At 45.6% G+C, this 23,303-nt stretch overlaps 1 protein-coding gene across 1 annotated transcript; it reads left to right on the top strand.

Moving 5' to 3' along the window:
• The first annotated feature begins 19,037 nt into the window (after nucleotides 1–19,037).
• Nucleotides 19,038–19,862, top strand: LOC136507549 (uncharacterized). The gene has a single exon (XM_066502232.1). The coding sequence runs from the start codon at nucleotides 19,038–19,040 to the stop codon at nucleotides 19,860–19,862; it is 825 nt and encodes a 274-aa protein (XP_066358329.1).
• The last annotated feature ends 3,441 nt before the right edge of the window (nucleotides 19,863–23,303 follow it).

Raw genomic sequence — 23,303 nt, 5'->3', positions numbered from 1 at the left:
GAGTTCTATCAAGAAGAGGGACTACAAGGAAGGTTTGACATAGACTTAACCGAAGAGATAGGAATGGAAGTAGACAATGAAAGGGATGATGACGAGGACGCTGGAGACGAGGTGCGAAATCTGAAGGACATACAAATGCTTGAGCGATTATGCTTAGGCAATGATAATGAAGACAACATTCCTACTTCAGATAGTGTTGATGAGTTGGACAATGTTGATAGTGATGACGAGACCTATGATCCAGCTAATCTCAATCATGAAGATTATTTCTAATACATGTAATACTATGTTTTTTGTAATTATGTTTTGTTCATTTTTGCACCTATTTCTAATTATGTCTTGTTTTTCTTTTTTGTTGTAGGTGATTGAACAAAGATGGCGGGCGACCGTTATAGGTCTATAAACTCGATATACCAAAGACCACGCCGGTTATAGGAGGAGGCGGAGGGGGCGGTGGAGGGATCAGACAGGAGGAGGAGGAGGACTGCCAGATGCAGGAGGGGCCGTCTCCTCCCACGCTGCGTGAGGAGGAGCCAGAGGAGGAGGTGGTGCCCGTGGACAAGTCGGATGATGAGCTGGTTCGACAGACGGACGAGGAGGAGGGGCTGCATGAGGACGATGAGTTGGAGGCGGCTGGCATGGGTTCCGCTTCCTCTGACTCCTCTTCAAGTGTCTACTTGTGAGGTCCCATGAGCCTTCCACATGTTCTGCTTCCTCACCAACGTCTAGTGATTCGCCCCGAAGGGCAAAAGTAAGTAACTTTATATGTTATCACCACTACTTCATATGATATGATGAAAAAAACTAATAATTTTTCTTAATCACGCAGGAACTGGGTGGTTGTGTCGGGTGGTAACACACAGCTAGTCAACGGCATCCTGGGTCTTTTGTGCAGGCAACACTTCCCCGGCATTGTCACGTATGCATCGAAGACGGAGCCGGCCTACTTGTTTGACCACTACGCCGTCGCCACCGATGCGGAGTACCCCAATAAGGTGGCGCGGGTGAAGGTAGAGCTTTGGGTAAGTCTCCCTCGCACAACATTGCTCAATACGTCGCATTCATTGGACTTTTCTTGAAATAATGAATGGATACATCGCTTTTGTATGCAGACTTATTATAGATGCGAGGAGGGATTTGAGGCCAGGGCAGAGCAGGTGACTACCAAGCCTGTAAAAAACTCGTCTCCGACATGCATCATGAGGTGCGCATCTAGGCCATCGTAACCTACTACGGGTCGAAGCTTGGAGAGAGGAAAACCAAGAAAGACGCAAGAGAGATGCAGCTGACCCAGGAGCAGTACCTTGAGGTAAATGAAGAACATCAATATTGATTTGTTTTGAGATTAAGTTGGTTTAATTTGATCTTCTTATATGTCTAATACTTGACGACGTGTAGATGATTCCCTGGTGGTGCCAAGCGTATCCCGAGTGCTGGGCGATGATGGTGGACAGGTGGTTCACGGAGGACTACCTCAAGATGCACGGGGATGCCCGGGACCATCATTTGCAGATGCAAGGTCCAGCACACCATCAAGGCAGCCGCAACCTCGCCGCATACAAAAAAGCATGGGTACGCGAATTCATTTATCTGTTGCGACGCTCAGTTCTGCCTAATTTCTAATCATCGTGCTGTCTTTCTCCTAGTCGGCATCACATAGTGGTCAGGCTTGCTCGGACTTCTAGGCATGGTGTATGGCCCACAAGGGCAAGGCGACGTCCGATGTCTCCTTCAACCTAGAGGACTCGCCCGAGGCATACACAAACCCAAGCGTCCACTCCCGCATCAGTGATTACACTGAGGTGGTGAGGTCGCTCCATGGGTCAGACCATGATCCGACCACCCAGGTCTTCGATGGAGAGGCTGTCATGAGGGCGGGGCAAGGCAAGAAGCATGGTCAGTTCTGGCTTGGAGACGGCGTCATCGACACGGCCTCTACTCCCTCTCTCTCCCAGATCTGAGCATGAAGAATGAGCGAGAGCCCGACCATTCACACACGGACGACCGCTACATAGCACCGGGTCGACGCACTCGATGCTATTCCTGTTTTACTCATCACACATTGATCTTTACACACCTTAATTAGCTTTGTATTACTGAAACATTGGAGTGAAATATTGCAGGCCCAGCTGGAACAAGAAATGAGGCAATGCCTGGAGCTGGAGGCTGGGCACCAGAGGATGGTGGCCTAGCTGGAGGCCGAGTGGGCCGAGCGGGAGGCCGAGCGGCAGGCCCAGGCGTAGAGGCTGATGGACATTACGGAGTTCCTACAAGGACTTGGGCAACGTGTGGGCTTCTCTCTGCCACCTGGGCTGTTGGATCCACCTCCGCCTCCGCGTCCTGCAACTACAACTACTCCTGTGAGTATGAAAGTTTTTTACTTTCGCTTGTGCTTTGCTTGTATGGCCTCTACCTTCCTAGATTAGCTATCCAAATAATCTTGTCTCACATGCAATCTTTTCTCCTTTATGCAGTCTCCATCTGACGGTGGCTCGAATAATCCACCTCATGCATCTCCGAATGATGGAGCCGGGCCTTCACCACAGTCTCCTTGGCCGAGATGAGTGCACGTTGTATTTTTTTCATTTGTTGTTCACTTTGTGATATACTTATGATGCACTTGTGGACTTTGATGGACTTGTGAATTTATTTGGATGGACTTGAGCACTTATTATTATATATGTGATATATATTGTGATGGATGTGATATGTGCGGATGGATGTGTGGATGGATGAGATATATATGTGATGGATGAGATATATATGTGATGAATGAGATATATATATGATGGATGAGATATATATGTGATGGATGAGATATATATGTGATGGATGTTTGTATGAATTTATTTGTCATGATGGAATGTAAAAAAAATAAAAATTGCAGTTTTGGGTCACTTTGCCGAGTGTTGCACTCGGCAAAGGACCCCTTTGCCGAGTGCAATGGTCACAGCACTCGGCAAAGCTGGAAAAATGGGTGTCCAGAAACCCATTTTTCTAGCTTTGCCAAGTGCTGTGACCATGGCACTCGGCAAAGAAATTTGAAAAAAAATTCAAACTTTGCCGAGTGCCGGACAGAGGGCACTCGGCAAACAATTTTTTTTAAAAAAAAATTCAAACTTTGCCGAGTGCCGGACAGATGGCACTCAGCAAAGAAATTTTAAAAAAATCTTTGCCGAGTGCCGTACAAAGAGCACTCGACAAAGAATTTTTTTAGAAAAAATAAAAATCTTTGCCGATTGTCGTACATAGGGCACTCGATAAAGATATTTTTAAAAAAAATTAAAAATCTTTGCCGAGTGCCTGAAGGTTGGCACTCGGCAAAGAAATGTTGTAAAAAATATATAAAAACTCTTTATCGAGTGCCCGAAGGGTTGGCACTCGGCAAAGAAATTAAAAAAAAATAAAAAATCTTTGCTGAGTGCCTGTAGGGTTGGCACTCGGCAAAGTGACCGTCAACGGGACCGGCGCCGTGACGGTCGCTTTTCTTTGCCGAGTGTCCCCGGGGCACTCGGCGAAGCCTTTGCCGAGTGCCCGATAAAAGACACTCGACAAAGAGTGTTTTGCCGATCAATTTTTTGTCGTGTGTTCTTTGCCGAGTGCCGCACTCGGCAAAGGCTTTGCTGAGTGCAATCTGGCCTTTGCCGAGTGCCTCAGGCACTCGGCAAAGAACCTAAATCCAATAGTGTAGTATAGAATACTAGGTGTGGGCAAGCACTGATATCTTGGAGGTATTCATACCACTACTACAGAAAAAGTTTACCGAGGCGGGCAAAAAGGATTAACCGATGCGGGCATCACAACCGCCTCGGTGCAAATGTCACAGTAAATGAGACCTTTTCTGAGGTGGTTGGATGTCCGCCTCGATAAATCGAATAAAAAAACAAAAAAATAGAAAACCCATGGATAAGCCCGCCGAGCCCATCCACGGGCTGCCGCCGCAGCTAGCCAGATATGCGCGTTGTCACCGTCGCCGTCGCTAGATCCGGTCGCGCTCGACCTCGATCCACCGCCGGGGGACGCCACCACCTGGATCTGCCGCCAGAGGATGAGCCCACACTGGATCCGCTACTGGGGGGCGCGGCCGACCTCGATCCACCACCAGAGGAGCTCGCTGCGCCTCGAGCTCGCCGGATCCGCTCTGCCTCGGGCTCGCCGGATCCATCGCCGCTGTTGCTCCGGGAAAGACGATGCACCGCCACCAGATCCGGAGGGAGGAGGGCCACGCCACCACCGCCGCCACGAGCCACCGGATCTCCCGCCTCATATCCGGAGGGAAGACGGCCGCCGTTTCCACCGGATCCCCGGCTCAGGTTCGCGCCGAAGGGAGGAGGGGAGGGGAGGGGGCGCCGCCGGGATGGGAAAGGGAGAGTGCGGCGCTGTCGGATGGGAAAGGAAGAGTGCGGCGCGATGGGGAGGGGGCATCGTTGGGAGGGGAAGGGGAGAGGGAGAGGAGCCGGTGTGTGTGAGAGAGAGGGAGGCGCCGTTTGGTGTGGGAGAGGGGCGCTGGGGTGCTCGGCGTGGGTGAGTGGTGCTCGGCGCGACTGAGGGATGAGTGAGGCCCGGTGTGTGAGAGAGAGAGGAGTGAATGAGAAACCCTAAGATCCTGTATTTATACTGCTTCCAGCTATCGGGCCTCGCCTGGGCATATTGGGTTTGGCCATATTAATCGAGGTGGGCCTTATAAGAGGCCCGCCTTGGAAAATGGCCTGATTTTCCTGGTTAATAGATTTTAGTTAACCGCCTTGATTAATAAAAAATGACCGCCTCGATTAATCCAAGCATTAACCGAGGCGGTTGAAATGTCTGTCCGCCTCCGAGACACTTTACCAAACGCTGCGCAAAAGAATTTGTGTAGTAGTGAACCTCACTAAACACTAGATCTAAGACTAATGCAAGTTCTAAAGTGGTAATCAAACTAGCCTAAGTACTTCACAAAGCACCTACATTGATTACTTAAGCTTTCCTAAAGCACTTTGGTGGGTGGAGGAAATAGAGATGAGACACGACTCATTAGTAGCTTCCTTGAGTTTGGACACAACCATTGGAGGTATATATAGCCCCAACATCCAAAACTAGCCATTGGAAGCAGACTGCACGTGCTCAGTAGTCACCGAAGAGCTTCATTAGTGTCACCAGAGAGATCCGGTGCCACCACATAGACTATCCATTGGAATTCTTCCTACTCTAAAGCTCTAGTGGGAACTTTGGTGACGCCACCAAAGAGATTCGTTGCATTGTCTAGTTCTTCAATTCTACTCTAGACAGCACCTTAACCGATGACTTGCACCAGAGATATCTTGTGCTCTCTATCTCTTGCCCCAACGCTGTGCAACCCTCTTTCGGCTATAACTCTGGTGCCTCAGCTCTGATGCCACTAGAGGGTTCCGGTGCATATAAAACAATAGCTGCTTCAGATATAGCTTTCACCTTAACTTCGGGTGCTTCACTGTATCACTACCGCCATCTACATGTTTCCCTACCATTTTGTCTTTCCCTTGGAAAATAAAAGTATCATAGGGAATATTTTTTTCCGTAGGGTAATAATGGACAACCGTAGGGGAATCTAGCTTTCCCTCGGAATCTAATGCTTTCATAGGGACGGATCGTACCATAAGGAAAGTGAGTGGCGTGGGTTGAAAATTTTTTGGTTGGCCGCCAAAACCTTACCGCCATTCATGCTAGAATTTTTCGTGTCTACTATGTTAAAGCAAACTTCATCTCTGCCTCCCAGACGCTCTCTCCCATTCCTTTCTCAGCTTGTACCATGTCATTGTCCTTAATCCAGAGAAGCCGAGCTGCAGTGGCGATGCCGTGGAGAAGTGGCAGAGCCAATGCGGCGAGGGCCGAGTTGCGGCGACGAGCCAACGACATCGCGCAGGGCGCGGGTCGAGGAACAGCGGTGGCATCATGAGGGCAAGTAGCTTGTTGGCTGCCTGCGATGGCGTCATCATGCGGGCATCACATGGACCAAGCGGAGGCGGCGTCACGTAGGACGAGGGATAGCGGGTCAGTGGCGGAGGTGGCAGCGTCGTGTGAGTCGAGCAGCTATTGCGATGTGTGCACCGAGCTCCAATAAGGCGCTGTCGGGCTGGTGGAATGACGGACGTGGTGGCGAGCTCCATGGCGCCGTCGGGGACGTGGAACAGCGGACATGGTGGCGAGCTCCGTGGCACCGCCGGGCAGCCGGAGCGGTGGAGGCCATGTGCGTGCACGGAGTGGCAGAGACGGTGTGCAAGGCTGCATGCCGTCAGGCTGCTCGGTTTCTATTTCTTCCTTCTTGCACCTATGCTTGTATACGAGTATACTTATACATGTATACCACCTTAGGGTGGGTCCACTAGGTCAACCCTATGTGGTTAGCCATGGTAGGGTACTTGGCACATACATCAAACAACTTGCTTTTGTAAAGGTTGGTTAATTAATCATTAACAAATCATGAGAACCAATAAGAAGCAACTCATAGGTTTGAATTAATGCACATGCTCGCAAATCTATTGGGGTTCACCTAGTGCATCTAGGGTTGGTCTCCTAGCATGTACACTCAGCAGGCAAGGTTTCTGAACAAGTTTTTGAAAGTTGGGAATTTTTGGCACAGGATTTTTCAGGGTTGTTTTAGTGCTCCCCCGTCACAGGGATGTCATCCCGAGATTTAATGTCTCGCGTACTATCGAAGAGGTAGGGGTACTTGGCTCGAAGCTCGGACTATTTCTCCCACAGAAGGGGATGGCTGTGCTTCTTGTCTCTTTGACTGCTCTGTCAAGTATCTGCACCGGGTGTTCCTTGTACTATATTGTGTCCTGGATATCTAGTGATTCTGTTGGTACCTGCTGATCTGGCTGTTTCAAGCACTTGCGTAGCTATGACACATGGAATACGGGGTGACAGCTGATAGTTCTTCTGGTAGCAGTAGACCATAGGCCAGCTTGCCAACTCTATGACTGGTCCCATATTTCTTGGTGCCAGCTTGCCTCTCACATGAAACCTGGCAGTGCCTCGAAGTGGGGAGACTTTGAGGTAGACATAATATCGCACCTCGAACTCAAAGTCTCTCCATTGGTTATCCACATAGCTTTTCTGACGGATTTGGGTGACTCTCAAGTTCTCTCACACTTGGACGACTCCTTCTATGGCCTCCTTGATAACTGCAGGGCCAAAGAATGATATTTCTCCTACTTCTGACCACATTAGCGGGATACGGCACTTCCTTCCATAGAGGGCCTCAAAAGGTTCAAATTTTTAGTGAATTTTATCATGATGAAAAACACAGGGTGTTACAAGGAGGCCGGTTCCTATAATATTCTCCAAGCTTGCTTAGCCACCAAAGCTAGATTGAACAGCTCCATGTCTCAAAAGCCCAGGCCACCGATAGATTTAGGCTTGATCATTAGGATTCAACAGCTCCATATCCCTCTACTTTTTGATGGTGTCCTCACTCATTGAATTATGTTTTAGTAATGCCTAGCATAGGTAGTTTAGGCTCAAATTTAAGGGTTGTTAAATTATCTTTCATAATGTTTGCGGTAGGTAGCTTAGAATCTAATTTATGGGTTTGTTTTAATGTATCTATTATAATCATATACGTAGGTAATTTAGATGTAAATTTTGGGGTTACTTTATGCATTTTCACAATATAATGGTACAGATGCATGTTTTTTCTGATGATGATGATTAGTCTGCCAAATGATAGACATAGTTAATTTACATATAAATTTAGGGGTTGCTTTATTTATGTTTACAATGGTAGAGAGATGTTTTTTGGATGATAATGATTAGTCTACCAAATTAAGGTCAGATTCAATCATTGTAAGAACTTTTAGAATTCTTTTTTTCCTAGTGGGTCTCATGAGGACTAACGTGGAACCTTTGATGGAGATCTCCGATTAGTATCATTATTATTTTTCTGCATGACAATTGTAAAAAAGGAAAATATAAAGTGGACAGTGATGTACATAACATGAAACAAATTAAAACAAGTACAGATAGTTGGACAAGCATAGAACTTTCCCTTAATATTACCAATCGCTGTGGAGTATATTTAAGTTAACAATGTTGGTTTTAAGACCATCGTCATATGGCCTTGAGAAGATTGCACAGATTATGCATCATTGGCTGGATGGGCAGTTGATCACTTGCAATCATGCTTGTAGCATACGGCCAGACACCACGGAAGTGTGTCGTAACATTTATTTGGCTGTTCACGGCAGCAAAAGACATTTCTATTATTTTTGTTCTTCAAGGCACTCGGCAAAGTTGGCTTTGCCGGAACTGTTTATAGCGAGTGCTATTCGCCGAGTGTTACACTCGGCAAACAATTTGCCGTGTGTTTTATGTATTTTGCCGAGTGTTTCCTCAAGGAGTCCGGTAGTGAGCTCGCCCCCTTGCAGTTCCAACATGGATGTCCTCGTGAGGACGACCAGACAGATTATGCGTTCATGATGCACTTCAAGAACCGATTTAAAGATAAGGAGTAGCGGCAGATGCTGAGACACTTACATTGCACAAGGAATACAAAGAGAAGCAATATAAGTACCAAGGCTCTGCACCTGTCACTCATATTCTTGATTTACCGTCAATGATGTGACCGTGTCCTTACACCATCATGCCTTGGGTTGTTAAATGACATATATATATAGAGAGAGAGACCAATGCCACACGAAAAGACTAGAATCTAATTTATTTTGCTATCCATCTCTATATCTATATCTCTATCTTTTCTCTTTGTCTATCACTATCTCTATTTCTTGTCTATATCTCTATCTTTTCTTAGGTATGTCTATCTCCATCTCTATCTTTTTCTCCTTCTCTATCACTATCTCTGTCTCTATTAATTTCTTCTCGTCATTGTTTTTCACTATCTCTATCTTTATCTCTACTTTAAATTGGAGCTAGCAACCTCCTCTTGTCGTTTTTAACCACACGATCAAGTTGTAGATTATCACACTGTGGAGCTACCATCAAGAATTACATAACTTGGAGATCATACACCACATTTGCATAAAATAACTTCACATTAAGGATTGTGACTTGATAGCAAAAGTATGTTACAACATTTAAACAAACTACATCTAATCAACCCAGAAGTCTAGTCTCACTCTCGTGAATAGACACTCCAATATCAGAGTAACTGCAGCTTATGGAGGTGCCATCCCATCGTCTACTAAGCTTTCAACTTCACCAAGCTTGGCTTGGGTGATCACCAAGTCGAAAACACATGTAAAAGCTTGATATATGTCTACGTGCAAGTGTATAACTTGTATATGTACTGCAGCCAAAAGATTGACATTCCAAGTTACAACGCTTGCAAATCTGTGCAGACCACGCCGTAAGAGGCACTACCCTGAACTCAACTCTCTAGGAATGGAAGACGTCAGAATTACTGTAATCCAGATCAGGATAGGTTACGGGCCAGATACGAATCCAGAATGTGCAGGAGGCCGTCGAGGCTAAGGGATACACGAGGCTTGCACAGCTTCCCTCACAGGTTCCCGTTCTATCCTCTCTACTTGCCATTTGCTACCGAGCTCTACATAAACCTCCACCAAAGCAGAAGTACTGTGCTCATCAGAGCGGTTGTCTTGTCACACAAAAGACCAAAATAATTGAGTTATTCGCTTCTTATAGATGGATGCTGGCCGATTACTTTTGGGATTAGTTAATATTGTTAAACATTTTATTTTATTTGGAACTTGGGATGTGCTTATAATAATCATGGACTGCTACATCCTATGAAGTGGTCTGAAGCCAGGACTTATTTTATAAACTTGAAAGCTGAATCATGGCATAGATTCATCATATTACGAAGAAAGTTCTGTTGGTCTCATTCAATTAGATCTGCTAGTCGCTTAGACATCAGTTGGTCATCAGTGTGACACAGAACGGCCTCTACAAACTTGATATCTAGAGGTGACTCATTGTAGTGTCATCTCAACTGCCTGTATCTGCGACTTTTAACTTGTGTTTAAATAAATTTCAGTAGGGAGCAACCCCTCCTACTATTTTAAGGAAGACCAGGTAATAAAAAAAAACATTCAGTTGAACATCGTATTATCTAGCACCACGTAATACTATTTTAAGGAAGACCAGGAGTCCAGGTTGCAATCAGCTTCGATCCTCTCAAAGTAATCAGCTGAACGTTACCTAGCCATTTCAGATTAATATTGTAAGTGGACCATGATGACAAAGAGGGGAGGTGAATTAGGCAACTTAAAATTCTACTTCTAACTATGGCCTCTAATTCCACCTAGTCAAAACCTATGCAACATAGTAATCTATCTAAATGTACAACTAAGGTTTTGCTAGTTGTGTTGCTATCTCTACCGCAAAAAAGTTATGCACCGTAGGTTCCAATTCTATCAATTAGCTTAATAAACTAAGCTAGGAAAGTAAGCACACAACCAAGGTACATACAATAAATGCGGAAGCTAAAGATGAGGTAGAGATGCAAACTCCCGTCGTCAAAGACTCCGGTATTTTTACCGAGGTATCGAGAAGCGCTCAAGCTTCCCCCTATTCGTCGTTGGAGCCCCTCACAAGGAATCCCTTGCAAAGGCCAAGCTCTTGGTCGGGTAACTTCGTAGATAGCCCCGGGCCTTCCCCACGAGCAAGTGGGTCTCCGGTTTACCTTCCGGCAAGCCTCTCCTGGACCGCTCCTAGCCGTCTTCACTATCAAGCTTCCGGCCGAATCGCCTGCTGGCCTTGTTCCCTCCTTACCCGGTGGCGGCCACACCACAAGCACGGTTGGTGTTGTCCCGCAAGACTTACAAGCCCTACCGAGTACAAAAATGGTGCGTGCAAGCACTGAGAGATAAGAGGTATGCAAACCTCACTAAACACTAGGCCTAAACCTAGATCAAGCGCTAAGCGGTGCTCTAACTAATTTAAGAACTTTGCAAAGCACCTACGCTAATTACCTAATAATTCACTAAGCACTTTTGGTGGCTAGAGCAACTAAGGTTGAGTCTCAACTCATAGAACAATTCCTTGGGCTCTCACACACCTAAAATGGCCAGCCATGGGGGTATTTATAGGCCCCCAAGCAAATAGGGCCATTGGTCCTTGGGATGGGCATTTTCAGCACCGATCGGACCCGACTCTCGGTCCAGATCGGACTCTCGTGGTAGAGCCCGGTCAGTACTTAGTTACCATTGAAGCTGACCGTTGAAACACGCACCTGAGATTGATAATGGGCCAGGCTTCGGACCGGACACTCCTCCTGAGTCCGGTCGCGTCGATCGGACGAGTTATCACACCCCAAAATTTCTTGTTTTAGGTTGTGAATACAAAACACTAAATAAAATAAATGGTTTGGATATTTGTTTAAAACTTGACAAGATCAATTTAAGTTTCTGCCAATTTAGATACAGAAAAGTGTGGTTTTCTAATTTTTCTACATTAATTTGAGGAACTTTTGTTTGACGTGATGTTTGCTTGTTACTTATTGTGTGCTAAGAGTGAGCAAAGTTTTTAAAATGCGTTTAGTAGGTCGATCTTTCTTCTCCGGCACGTTTTTATCTTTTTCTGCAATCAAGTTCCTTAATTCTCAGCTTAAGCTTTTTTTGGAGCTTCTCAAAATCTTTTCTTTGTAACCCAAATCACTCCTTTGAGTTCCTTGTCCGCCAATCAATCTCTACAAACTTCTTTGTAATTTTTCCGGCTTTTCTGGAACTTGTTTCCACCTTTCTGCGAGCAAAATCTAATTTTGAGATGCTCCAAAATATATTTTCATCAGCTCCAAATAATTTATTTGGGTTCCTCATGTACATAATATCTCTAAGAATTTTCCCCGAATTTTAGGAGCTTTCGGAGTAATTTTCGAGGCTTAAATATCAATTCTGGACTTTTCTAGATTTATTTTATTCATGAAATTAATTAAATCCGAAAATAAAATATCTCATTTTTTCACCGACCTCAAACCCTATCACTATATATATGTCGGCGATCTCTTTGATGCGCTAGTTCCAAATCTGAATTCAGTTTCACGAGCCGCCACCCGTAGCGTTCCAAATCTATCGCTGGCTTTGGAACCCTAGAGCTCCGGCGAACCTTCGGCGAGGTTTTTTGGCCATCTCCGGTGTCCTCTGCGGTAACCGTCACCACTCAGAGGTTCGTCTCTATCGCCTCTACACCATCTCGCTCTTTGATTCACAAATCCGTGATCCATTCATCCTTTCCTAACCCTTCTTCCTCTTTTTCGTCGAGCTCTTCCATGGATGCTCTTCTTCTTCGTCGTCATTGTCTCCGGACATCTCGTACTCCATCTTGGTCGTGCGCCCCTGGCCGCACCCGCAGCCCCACGGCTCCCCTTCCCCATGTCCTGGTTTGCCCATTTGCGTGTTCCCCTACGCTACGCACGTGCAGGTAGCAGCGCCGGTCGGCCATGGCACCCGGGTGGGCCCAGCCTAGCCACGGTGGGGCCGTTCCTGCGTGTGCCGGCGTCACGCCGCCGGTAGAGGCCGCCTGCCGCCCCGGCCCTGCCTGTCCCTCCCCAAGGCTAGAGCTCCATCCCCATGGCCATGGTGGCCCTGTCCTGTACGTGCGTACCATCGAAGAAGACCAAGGCAGAAGATGCAGTTAATTACAGTTTTGCCACCAAATGAGATTAGGCCTAGTTTAATCATTTTAATTCTGTTTTGCTTCCTTCCAGTTGCGTTAGATTCGTATCGATGTGATCTACATACTAGTGTCATCATTTTCATGTCATGTGATTTTATGTATATGGTTAAATATTAAATTGTTTAATATACATGTAACCAATTTTATAACTAAAAGCAACGTAAGTAAATGTAGATCTTTCATAAATAAATATTAATTACATTAATGTTAACATATGTGTTTCTAATTATAATTTGGTTAGTTTAAACACGTTTCATATTCAAAATTTGAATTAGATGCTCTCACATGCTTATTTCCTTTTGCAAAGTTAAAGTTTAACTTAATAAATTATGTGATAATATTTATAAGATAAAATATGATTAACTTCAACTCGGTTTTTAAATAAGATTTGTGTAATATGAGTTAATAAATTTCCTATGGTTTTATTTAACTAAAATAAACCAAGCTTGTAGTTGTTTGTTTTCTTTTTATAATATAAAACTCCTGATAGTCGTTTCTTTTTAACGATAGTTTTGTTATCGGCGTTTCTTATGATCTCGTGACCGTAGCATTAGCTCTATTTTAGTATGTTGTTTTACCTTATGTGTTGTACTATTCTTAGTTGCTTTTATTCATTGCTTGTATGTTTGCCTATTCATGGTGCTTGTTACGAGTAGAACAAGAACCATTTGTGAGCGCTGAAGATCATAAGGTGATGACTAGAAGCAAAGTATGAGGAAGTTTGAGCAAGTGTTAAGGCAAGTATAATATGAGGCTTTCCTTGATACCTATTCACCATTAATGCCACTACATCCATGCATGTGTCTAACTTGATCAACCCTTAAGGATTTTATCCGAGCACATTGTTATCTTGATCCTTGATACCTATGGGGTTTATGGATATGGATAGCTTTGCTAGATGATGTCTACTTAATGATGAAAGCTCCATAATATTGGCTAATGGCATATGCAATGATGTTTAAAATGAGCTTTTTAGCAATATGGAATCATAAGGACTTATCTGTCAACAAAATTCGGGACTTACAATACAACCATGAGTGCTATATGGCTCTGGCTTTAGTTCAGTAGAAGGACCTTTTCTACCTTGTTAGTGGTTACCTTTATGGCGCAAAAGGGGCTTGACATGATGGGTATAGGACAGCCTCTATTCCTATGTGTATACCCACAAAGGAATTGTGCCATTCAAAAGGGGGTCCTACATTTGCTTACCGAGGAAACCTAGCGGCTAATAACTTGTTAGACGAACTGTGGGGGTATGACCCCCGATACCCACAGGGCTATACATGGGCTGAGCCGCTAGGGGAGGCCCAGTCCACAAGACTACGCCGTGTGGAGCATGACACAGATCGGTGTGCTTCGCAAGACTGCGTGAAGATCCTTGGCGATCAAGGATGATCTGTTTGGATATGCTAGATCCCGTAATATTTGTAACTTCCTATCTTGTAAACCGATCAGGATAGAAACAACCAATCTATAACCCTACCCCCTAGGCTATATAAAGCGGGTAGGGACCCCCTCGTTTTCATCTGATCATACGCAATACAACCCACCGAAAGACACAAGACATAGGGTATTACACCAAGTCGGTGGCCTGAACCTGCCTAATCGCTGTCTCTTATGTTCAGTGTCACTGTCCGGTTCCCTCACGTGCACCTCCTCCAATTCATCTACTACCATGGGCATACCCCTCGATACACTGCCGACTAGATTTCATCGATAGTGGCATGCCAGGTATGGGGTGTGCGTGTTGAATTCATGGCGAACCAGATGGTCACCTTTCTGAGCTCCATTGCCCTTCCCGAGCTAGGCTAGATCTTCATGGTTGGATCCATGACCTGGGTCATTGGCCCCGATGGCACCGGGGAGATCATGGTGGCGGTGTAGGATCACCTTGCACCAATCACGCCAACACCTACAATGACATCTTTGATCCCGGTGCCCCGCCGCTGGGTTAGGAGATCTATCAGCAATGATGATCTGATCGCATCCATCGATCGGGTCACAGACCACTTAGCGGAATGTCAGCTCCTCATGAATTTGGTCTTAGCTCAATCCAGAGTGAGCGACGACTTTCCTGCACTTCAAGATCACCATGCTGCTATGACCGAGGCGCATGGCTACTCTAGAGGGGCGCATGGCGTGGCGCCGACCACTTCCCGCTATCAGCCTACGCTAGGCCAACTTATGAGGCCTCGATGGAGAACCCATCGAAGCCCTATCCCTTCGGGCTAGAGGGTGTAGGATCTTTGTACCAGAACACCATCCACCACCTCTTCGTCGACCACATCGGACGTGATCACGTCACCGACCTCTATATGATCGACCCAACTGACTCCGGTCAGCGCACGCCTGTGGTCAACATGGTGGCTATTCACCAGCTCTTGGATGATTCCCCTCTTTTGAACGAATTTCTCCACAACGTTCTGAATGAGAGCCCCGATGATTATTCTGAGGGCTCAACCAAGACCGTATCAAGTTTCTCTACTTTCCCTCTAGGGTTCGGGGCCATGATTTTCCACATTAGCCATGACAGCGTCACCAAGGATGGCAAAACCGCTGAAGAGCGCGAAGCATGTCTAGCGAAGAACGTCGATCACCAACATCGTCGAGATGCAGAAGCAGCCCAAGGGGCCGACGAGGATGGTCATGGCTGGCCCTGCCATCAACATAATCTGGAGGAGGCATTTGACATGGTGGGTGACCAACCAGTCTACTAGACTCCATGCGCTAATCTAGCCATCACGTTCAATGAGCTCAATAAACTCCCTCACACTCCAAAGGTTGAGAAGGTCTGAGCACATATCATAGTCGTGCAAGTCCATGTCAACGAGTTCCAAAAAGATGCCCCATCTTATTCCACCTCGTCAACTCATAGTTGCCACTCTTGCCATGATGGAGGAGGCCAGCATCATGGCGCTAAGGGCCCAAGACCTCAGGCTAGAGGTCCCTACCTCTATAGAGGATCCAAAGGCAACTATGAAGCTCATTCATGCCACGACGGCCGCCCTCCACGCCCCTAGGAAGGTTAGGGCAACAACCACAACCAGGAGGTCAATCAACCCCACCCTCGCAACCTTCGTGACCACATCAATGCCATCGCAAATGTCTGCGACCACATCAAAAATAGCATGTCCGCATGCTACGAAGTAGAGATGGAGCGTCTTCGGCAATTCGATGTCGAACATGAGGGATTTGCTGCCCGTCAAGCACCACTCCCTACCGACGCATTAGGACTTTGCCCCTTCATAGAAAGGTTCTGAGCTGTTCGGTGGCCTATGGGTTTCAAGGTTATTGGTGTTAACACCTATGATGGAAAGGCCAATCCCGCTCAGTGGCTAACTCTATATGAGATTGCCATGAAAGCCATAGGTGGAGATGAAGATGTCATGGCAAACTATCTTCCCATCATGCTTAACCAGTCTGCAAACAACTGGCTCCTTAGCCTATGGGAGAACTTCATCCGATCTTAGCACGACCTCAAGAAAGTCTTCACCAATAATTACATAGCTACGTGCGAGCAGCCCGGCACCATGTATGAACTAGAGAAGCTTCACGAATCCTCCAGGGAGTCCCTATGTGACTTCATCAGGCGCTTCTCAAGGACAAGAAATTATGTTCCCAACATCACTGATGCCGAGGCCATCTCCGCTTTCACCAAAGGGCTCTGGCATGAGCAGTTCCATGCCAAGATATACCACAACATGCCCACAACCATCGGTGAACTGATACAAACAACAAATGGATACGCCGATGCCGAAGAAGCCGAACAGGCTGCCCGCTCTGCTCACCACCAGCACCGCAATGACAACCATCATGAAGACAGGCGCTACGACGACCATGACCGCTGCTGTGACGATCAAGACCGCTACGACGACCGTGACCGCCGCCAAGATGACCATGAGCCTTGGTGTGACGATTGCCTAGATAGCTCAAGAGGCAGACAAGGCTACCGCCGCCGGCCTGATAACTCCATCAACACCTTCAATGCACGTGCCAAGAGCACCTACAACGCTGACTTCGGCAAGCTGTTGGATGGCCCATGCCCTATCCATAAGGATGCCAAGCGCACCATGTGAGAGTGTAGAGGCCTGAAGACAGCGCTTGGTGGCAAACCATTGAAGAAGCCACGGTGTGACGATGATGAGACCGAAGAGGTAGAGAATGAGGCAAGAACAAGGGCCCCACATACTAGAACCCCACCAAGACCGTTGCTGCCATCTTTGGTGGGAGAGCTATCTCCGAAGACAAGTGGGAGCAGAAGCTTGTAGTCTGACGCGTCATGTCGATCGCTACATATGATGGCCCCATCGCTGACCCCACGTACCTCAACTGGTCGGAGCACCTGATCACCTTCTCTAGGGCCGATCAATGGTCGAACATCCCATACACATGGTGTTTCCCACTCATCCTTGATCCCATAATCAAGGACATGTGCTTCTAGAATGTCCTCATCGACAGAGGGAGTGCCATCAACATCCTCTTCGCTGGATCTCTAGAGGAGCTAGGGCTCAACAAAGAAGACCTCACCCCCATGGACTCTCCATTCTAGGGAATTGTTCCTGGGAAGGCATCCCTACCCTTGGGATAGATTACACTATCAGTTTAGTTCGGCACCGCCAAGCACTTCCATGTCAATTACGTCAACTTCCTTGTCGCCGATTTCAACATGGCGTACCATGCCATCCTCGATTGACCAGCTCTTGCCAAGTTCATGGCCGTGCCGCACTATATGTACCTGGTGCTAAAGATGCCGATGGAGCAGGGGGTCCTCTCCCTACACACCAACCTCAATGTCGCATACAACTATGAGAAGGAAAGCTTCACGCTCGTTGAGGCAACTAACATCTCCATCCGCACGTAGGACTGCATTGTGATTTCATAGCAGATCTCTCCAGAGGACATGGAGATCCCAACCATGGAGGCCGCCTGAGCATCAACCAAGTCCAAGAAGGTGAAGGAAGTGGCCCTCATCCCCGGTGACCAGTCTAAGACTACTCGGATCAAGGCTGGCCTCAAACCTAAATAGGAAGATGTGCTCATCAGCTTCCTTAGGGAGCATGTCGATGTGTTCACATGGAAACCTATGGACATGTCCGATGTGCCTTGGGAGCTGATCGAGCACTCCTTAAATGTCTCAGCGACCGCCAAGCCGATCAAGCAGAAGCTTCGATGATTCACACAGGACAAAAAGGAGGCCATTAGGGTAGAAATAACACGGCTCTTAGCTGGCGGTTTTATTAAAGGGGTGTATCATCTGGAGTGGTTACCCAACTCGATTCTTGTAAGAAAAAAGAATAAAGAAAGGGGAATGTGTGTTGATTACACAGATCTCAACAAACACTGCCCTAAAGACCCCTTTGGCCTACCTCGCATTGACGAGGTTGTAGATTCTATAGCCGGTTGCGAGCTCCTATGATTTTTAGATTGCTACATTAGTTATCACCAGATCACGTTGAAGGAAGAAGACCAGATCAAGACATTGTTCAATATGCCCTTCGGTGCCTACTGCTACACAACCATGTCCTTCGGGATCAAGAACATGGGTGTGACTTATCAAAGAGCCATCCAGCGCTGCCTCAAGGACCAGATCAGGAAGAATGTCAAGGCTTATGTCAATGACATGGTAGTTAAGTCTAAGACTGCTAACACCCTCATCGCCGACCTCACCGAAGTTTTCAAAGCCTTGAAAGTATACCGATGGAAGCTAAATCCCACAAACTGCATTTTTGGTGTTCCATCCGTTATCCTGCTAGGCAACATCGTCAGTCACCATGGCATCGAAGCCAACCTAGAGAAGACAGCAGTGGTGACCAACATGAAGCCACTGACTTGCATCAAGGATGTCTAGAAGCTAATGGGGTGCATGCCGGGTTTAAGTCATTTCATATCCCATCTAGGCAAAAAGGGACTCCCTTCTTCAAGCTACTCTAGGCTCAAGAGAAATTTGTATGGTCGGAGGATGCAGACAAGGCATTCGTCGAGCTCAAGTGGTTCCTCACCACACCTCTGATCATGACCGTCCCCCAAAAGGATGAAACCCTACTAATCTACATCGCAGCAACCAACCGAGTAGTCAGCACCGCCATCATTATTGAAAGAGAAGAGGCCAGACACGCATACAAGGTCCAGCGCCTAGTCTACTTCATCGATGAGGTCCTAAATGAGTCTAAGACTCGCTACCCCTAGGTCTAGAAGTTGTTGTACGCCATCTTGATCACATCCCAGAAGCTCCATCACTACTTTGATGCCTACCACATTGTGGTAGTCACTGAGTACCCACTCGGTGACATCCTCCACAACATGGAACCTATGGCTGCATCATTAAATGGGTGGTCAAGCTCGGCATCTATACCATCGACTTCCGGCTTCGCCACACGATCAAGTCGCAGGCACTCGCCGACTTCATCACTTAGTGGACAGATATGCAGACTCCTATTTCGGTCGACCACCCCAAGCACTGGACCATATACTTCGACGGGTCTCTCAACCTCAATGGCACTAGGGCAGGCATAAAATTCATCTCGCCATCAGGAGATAAGCTTCACTACGTCCTCTGCCAACACTTTCGAGCATCCAATAATACCGCTGAATATGAGGTGACACTTCATGGTCTCCATATAGCTGTTGAGCTCAGCGTTAAATGCCTCCAAGTGTACGATGACTCTGCACTCGTGATCAATCAGCTCAACAAGGATTGGAATTGCACCAATGAGAAGATGGATGCTTACTGCACCGTGATAAGAAAGTTAGAAGATAAATTCTATGGCATTGAATACCACCATGTGGTCTGGGCCAATAATCAAGCAGCCAATGAGCTGTCAAGGATAGGATCAACCCGGGCTGAAGTTCTAGCCAGAGTATTCATCCAGGACCTTGTGGCCCCTTCCGTTAAGCAGGAACAAGAAGGTGTTGAAGAAAAAACACCTGCTAAGCAGATAGTCACAATGGTCCCTAGGCCGAGCAGTGATTGGAGGGAACCTTTCATCATATACCTCACCACTGTAGACATCCCGATCGGCAACACAGAGAGAGAACGCCTTACCCACCATAGTAAGCATTATGTCCTAGTTGAAGGGAAGTTGAACCGCAAAAACGCCAAAGAGGAGCTACTCCAGAAGTGTGTCTCCGTGGAAGAAGGCAAGAAGATACTCAAGGAGATCCATGCTGGCACCTGCGGCAACCATGTGGCCTCTAGAAAACTATTGGTATTTATTAACTTGTCACTTATTTTAGTAGACACCTATTAATTACCTACATCTCCTAACATTACTTTACTAGGTTGTCATCCCTAGTGAATTTGCCAGAGATGCTTGTTGGTGATGCCTAGAATCACTACTAGAATGATACTAAGTAGCACTTTATCATTTTATGTGACTAGAAAGAATATAAAGATATATGAATGAAAAGGAATCTGCAACCGCACAGATAATTATACCATTGTAGCACTTCACCCGAGAGTATTCTAGGTATCGTTATTTATATTTTACCATAGGGAAGGTCTAGCATGGACAAGTATTGATAACTTATACCATTGATGGAGAAGTAAACCATAGCCAATATTCTACTCATAATAGGGGAAAGTCATAGGACAAGAGATATGATAAGTATTGATCAATGATGATGATAAATCACTCATAGTACTCCTTTCTATGGTATTAGCATGATCAGGTATAATATTAGAGGAATAATTCCTAAGTCATTCTTAATTACAAGTCAAAGCATACATTGATTAGTGAAATTATACCTAGTAGTCATGGCTAAGATCATCTTTATATCTACACTTAAGGGATATTACTAAGGAAGATTAAGAACAGAGCTTGCCCTTCCTTTGTAACCACATCCTACGTGCTACCTATATCGGGGAGTGGACTACAAAGGACTCAATGGGAGTGTCACATCCATGATCTACCACATGGCCCAGAATATAGGGTGTATCCACAGGTAAACAATGTATAAGCACCACGCTTACACAAAGTCGACCACTCACCCCGTGTACTTTGGAGCGAGCACTTTGTGTGGCAGAACCTCCTAAATTATAGGGCCCACATGCACATGTCACTGTCCAATAACCTCTGATGACTATGCATATGTTCCCGGTAACTTAAGAAGACTATTAGGTGTCCTCGGAGAACCCCGAATCATCCATGATTTTTCCGAGCAGGATCCTATTACAGAGTCATCGTAGTATTACAATAGTTTATTCATTAATATACATCAGAGTAAAATAGCGGAAGTCTTACAATAACTTAGTTACAAAATAGTTGTTTCAAATCTTGCAAACCAAGTGCGATTATTATTACAAACCATAGTAGTAGAGTAGCTTTAGTAACATAAAACATAACACACAATTAAAGTGCCCTGCCCAAGGGCCACACATTTACTTGTCATCATCAATTTGAAAAACTGTCATGCAGCACGGTCCAAAGCAGACCTACTCATGAGGCTCACCTGCAACAAGGGTTAAAGAACCCTAAGTACAAAAGTACTCAACAAGACTTAACCGAAGTAAAAACAAAGACGACTCAGGAATGCAGGCTTGGGGATTCAAGGTAAGGCTTTAGCAAGAATCAAAGTTCTTTTGCGTAAAAGCTCTCTAACAAGATTCTTTCTTTCAACATATAACCCTCATCAAAATCATATATGAATCTGCCACGATCTGTATTGAGATCATGAACTTCATATCAAATCCTTTCTCAAATCTTCCTCAAGTTTCATTTATTAACTACGATGATGAACAGTGAGTTGAGTCTCCATAACCGAGGAGCAACGACGATTCAAACCGATTATAACCTAGCTAGGGATTCCCAACCACACGACATATGCATGTCCCTAACCTACATATACCAACCTACCCTCAGATCCTCTAAAACAAGAATGGGTCCGCGCCACCCGAGAGCATAGTACTCCACCAATCCAGCCCATTGCCACGTGGGTACACACTACTCCCGCCATCTCTCCACTCCTAGTGCGCGAGTAGCCATTCTCATAATAGAATAGCCGAGTTAAGGCTTATCGGAGTATGTGGCCAGTACTACAAAGTCTCAACTCATGCAATTCAACAACAGACGGTTCTTAATCAACACAGGCGGAAAGAACCCGCTCATAAGACATCCATGTCCTATGGCTCTCACACACCGAGTCCGCCCGGTCTTGATTTATTACTCCACATGCTCATATCTCATGATAACATAAATAGCCAGTTGTATCCAAAAACCCATTTATATCTCACAGGTGACAGGTAATCACCTGACTTTTATCGGTCTAAGCATGGCTAAGCATAATTAGACATCCTCGAATTTAAAACTGGTAACAAGGTTGATTTGGAAAAACAAGGTTGGTATTGCACCAATTAGGTTTTCACTCAACTCCTAATCACTTAATGCAGTACTTGAAAGCAAAAGCGATATAAATTTGTAAAACATAAGGTAGGTTTAAATGCATCCGGGGCTTGCCTTGATTGACGGAATAGTCAGGTTTCGGAGATGTTCCACAGATATCAAACCCGGCCTCAACAGGTGGATTAACTTCCTCAACAACTTGGTTGACTACCACGTTCTCACTTTCGTACACTACACATAGTAATAATGCCATGTTTAATATGATGCGAGATATAAAATATGATGCTTGACGATGGATGCAAAAGTTAATAACTTGAATACAACTTTCCTTCGCGGTACAGTTACAAGCCAAAAACTAACTAAACCATTTTTATAAACTCAACACTTACTTTTAGTACCAAGGATCATTTTACGCTAATGACCCAAGGTCATCACTCAATCAAAAATTCAAACAAAACCTACATCATTAGGGTTTACTATTTGTTTTTATTAATTAATAACTAATTAATAATTATGAAATAATTCAACTTTCTCCAAATGAGGTCAAAATTTTTCTGAAGACTCATCACATGATAACTAAGTGGAAAATCAGTTTTCATAATTTTTGGATAATTATTTAAGCCTATAAAAATCATGGAAACCCATTTATTAATTAATTTGAGCAATTTTAATCACATTCAAAATGTACTAAAAAGTGACATTCAATATTTTTCCTAAATAGTTTACATCTCAGCGAGGTCACGCAAAATTTTCATAATTTTTGGAGCTCTATTTAATTCTACACAAAATAAACAAATCACAACACTATTTTAACAATTCTGCAAAATAGAAAATTTCATTTTCAAAAACACAGTCACTGACATGTGGGTCACCATGTCGGCACAGTGCCCCACGCTCAACAGCGATGACCGTGGGTTTGACTGTCGATATCTCACCGTCGGTGAGGTCTAGTGGTTCGGGCACTACCATGTTCCCCATCTTACGGCGGTTCGGTTAGTGGTACTAGCTAAGCCAATTACAGCTTGGTCCGAGCTCGACACCAGCCGTGGCGGCCACGACAGCGCGGCTGCATTACGCCGGCGAAGAGAGGCCAGTAGTGATTAAACAAAAGGTTTGGGAAGAATCAGTAGCTCATCCCAAACACGCTCGAGCTGAAAGAGGAATTGGAGGAGCAACAGAGAAGCTTGTCGTCGATCACTGTAGACACGACAGCGTAGGCTATCGTCGATGTCGGCGTTCCGGCATCTGTAGTGGAGGAACGGATCAATCAAATGGTCACAGAGCACCAGAGCACCATGGTAAAGATTAAACCAAGCTTGAGAGATCGAGAAAGCTATCGGAGCTTCCTGG

The sequence above is a fragment of the Miscanthus floridulus genome, chromosome 15 (assembly GCF_019320115.1).
Source record: "Miscanthus floridulus cultivar M001 chromosome 15, ASM1932011v1, whole genome shotgun sequence".
NCBI lineage: Eukaryota > Viridiplantae > Streptophyta > Magnoliopsida > Poales > Poaceae > Miscanthus > Miscanthus floridulus.
The sequence above is the reverse complement of the archived record's forward strand: the minus strand, read 5'-3'. Positions and strand labels throughout refer to the sequence as shown.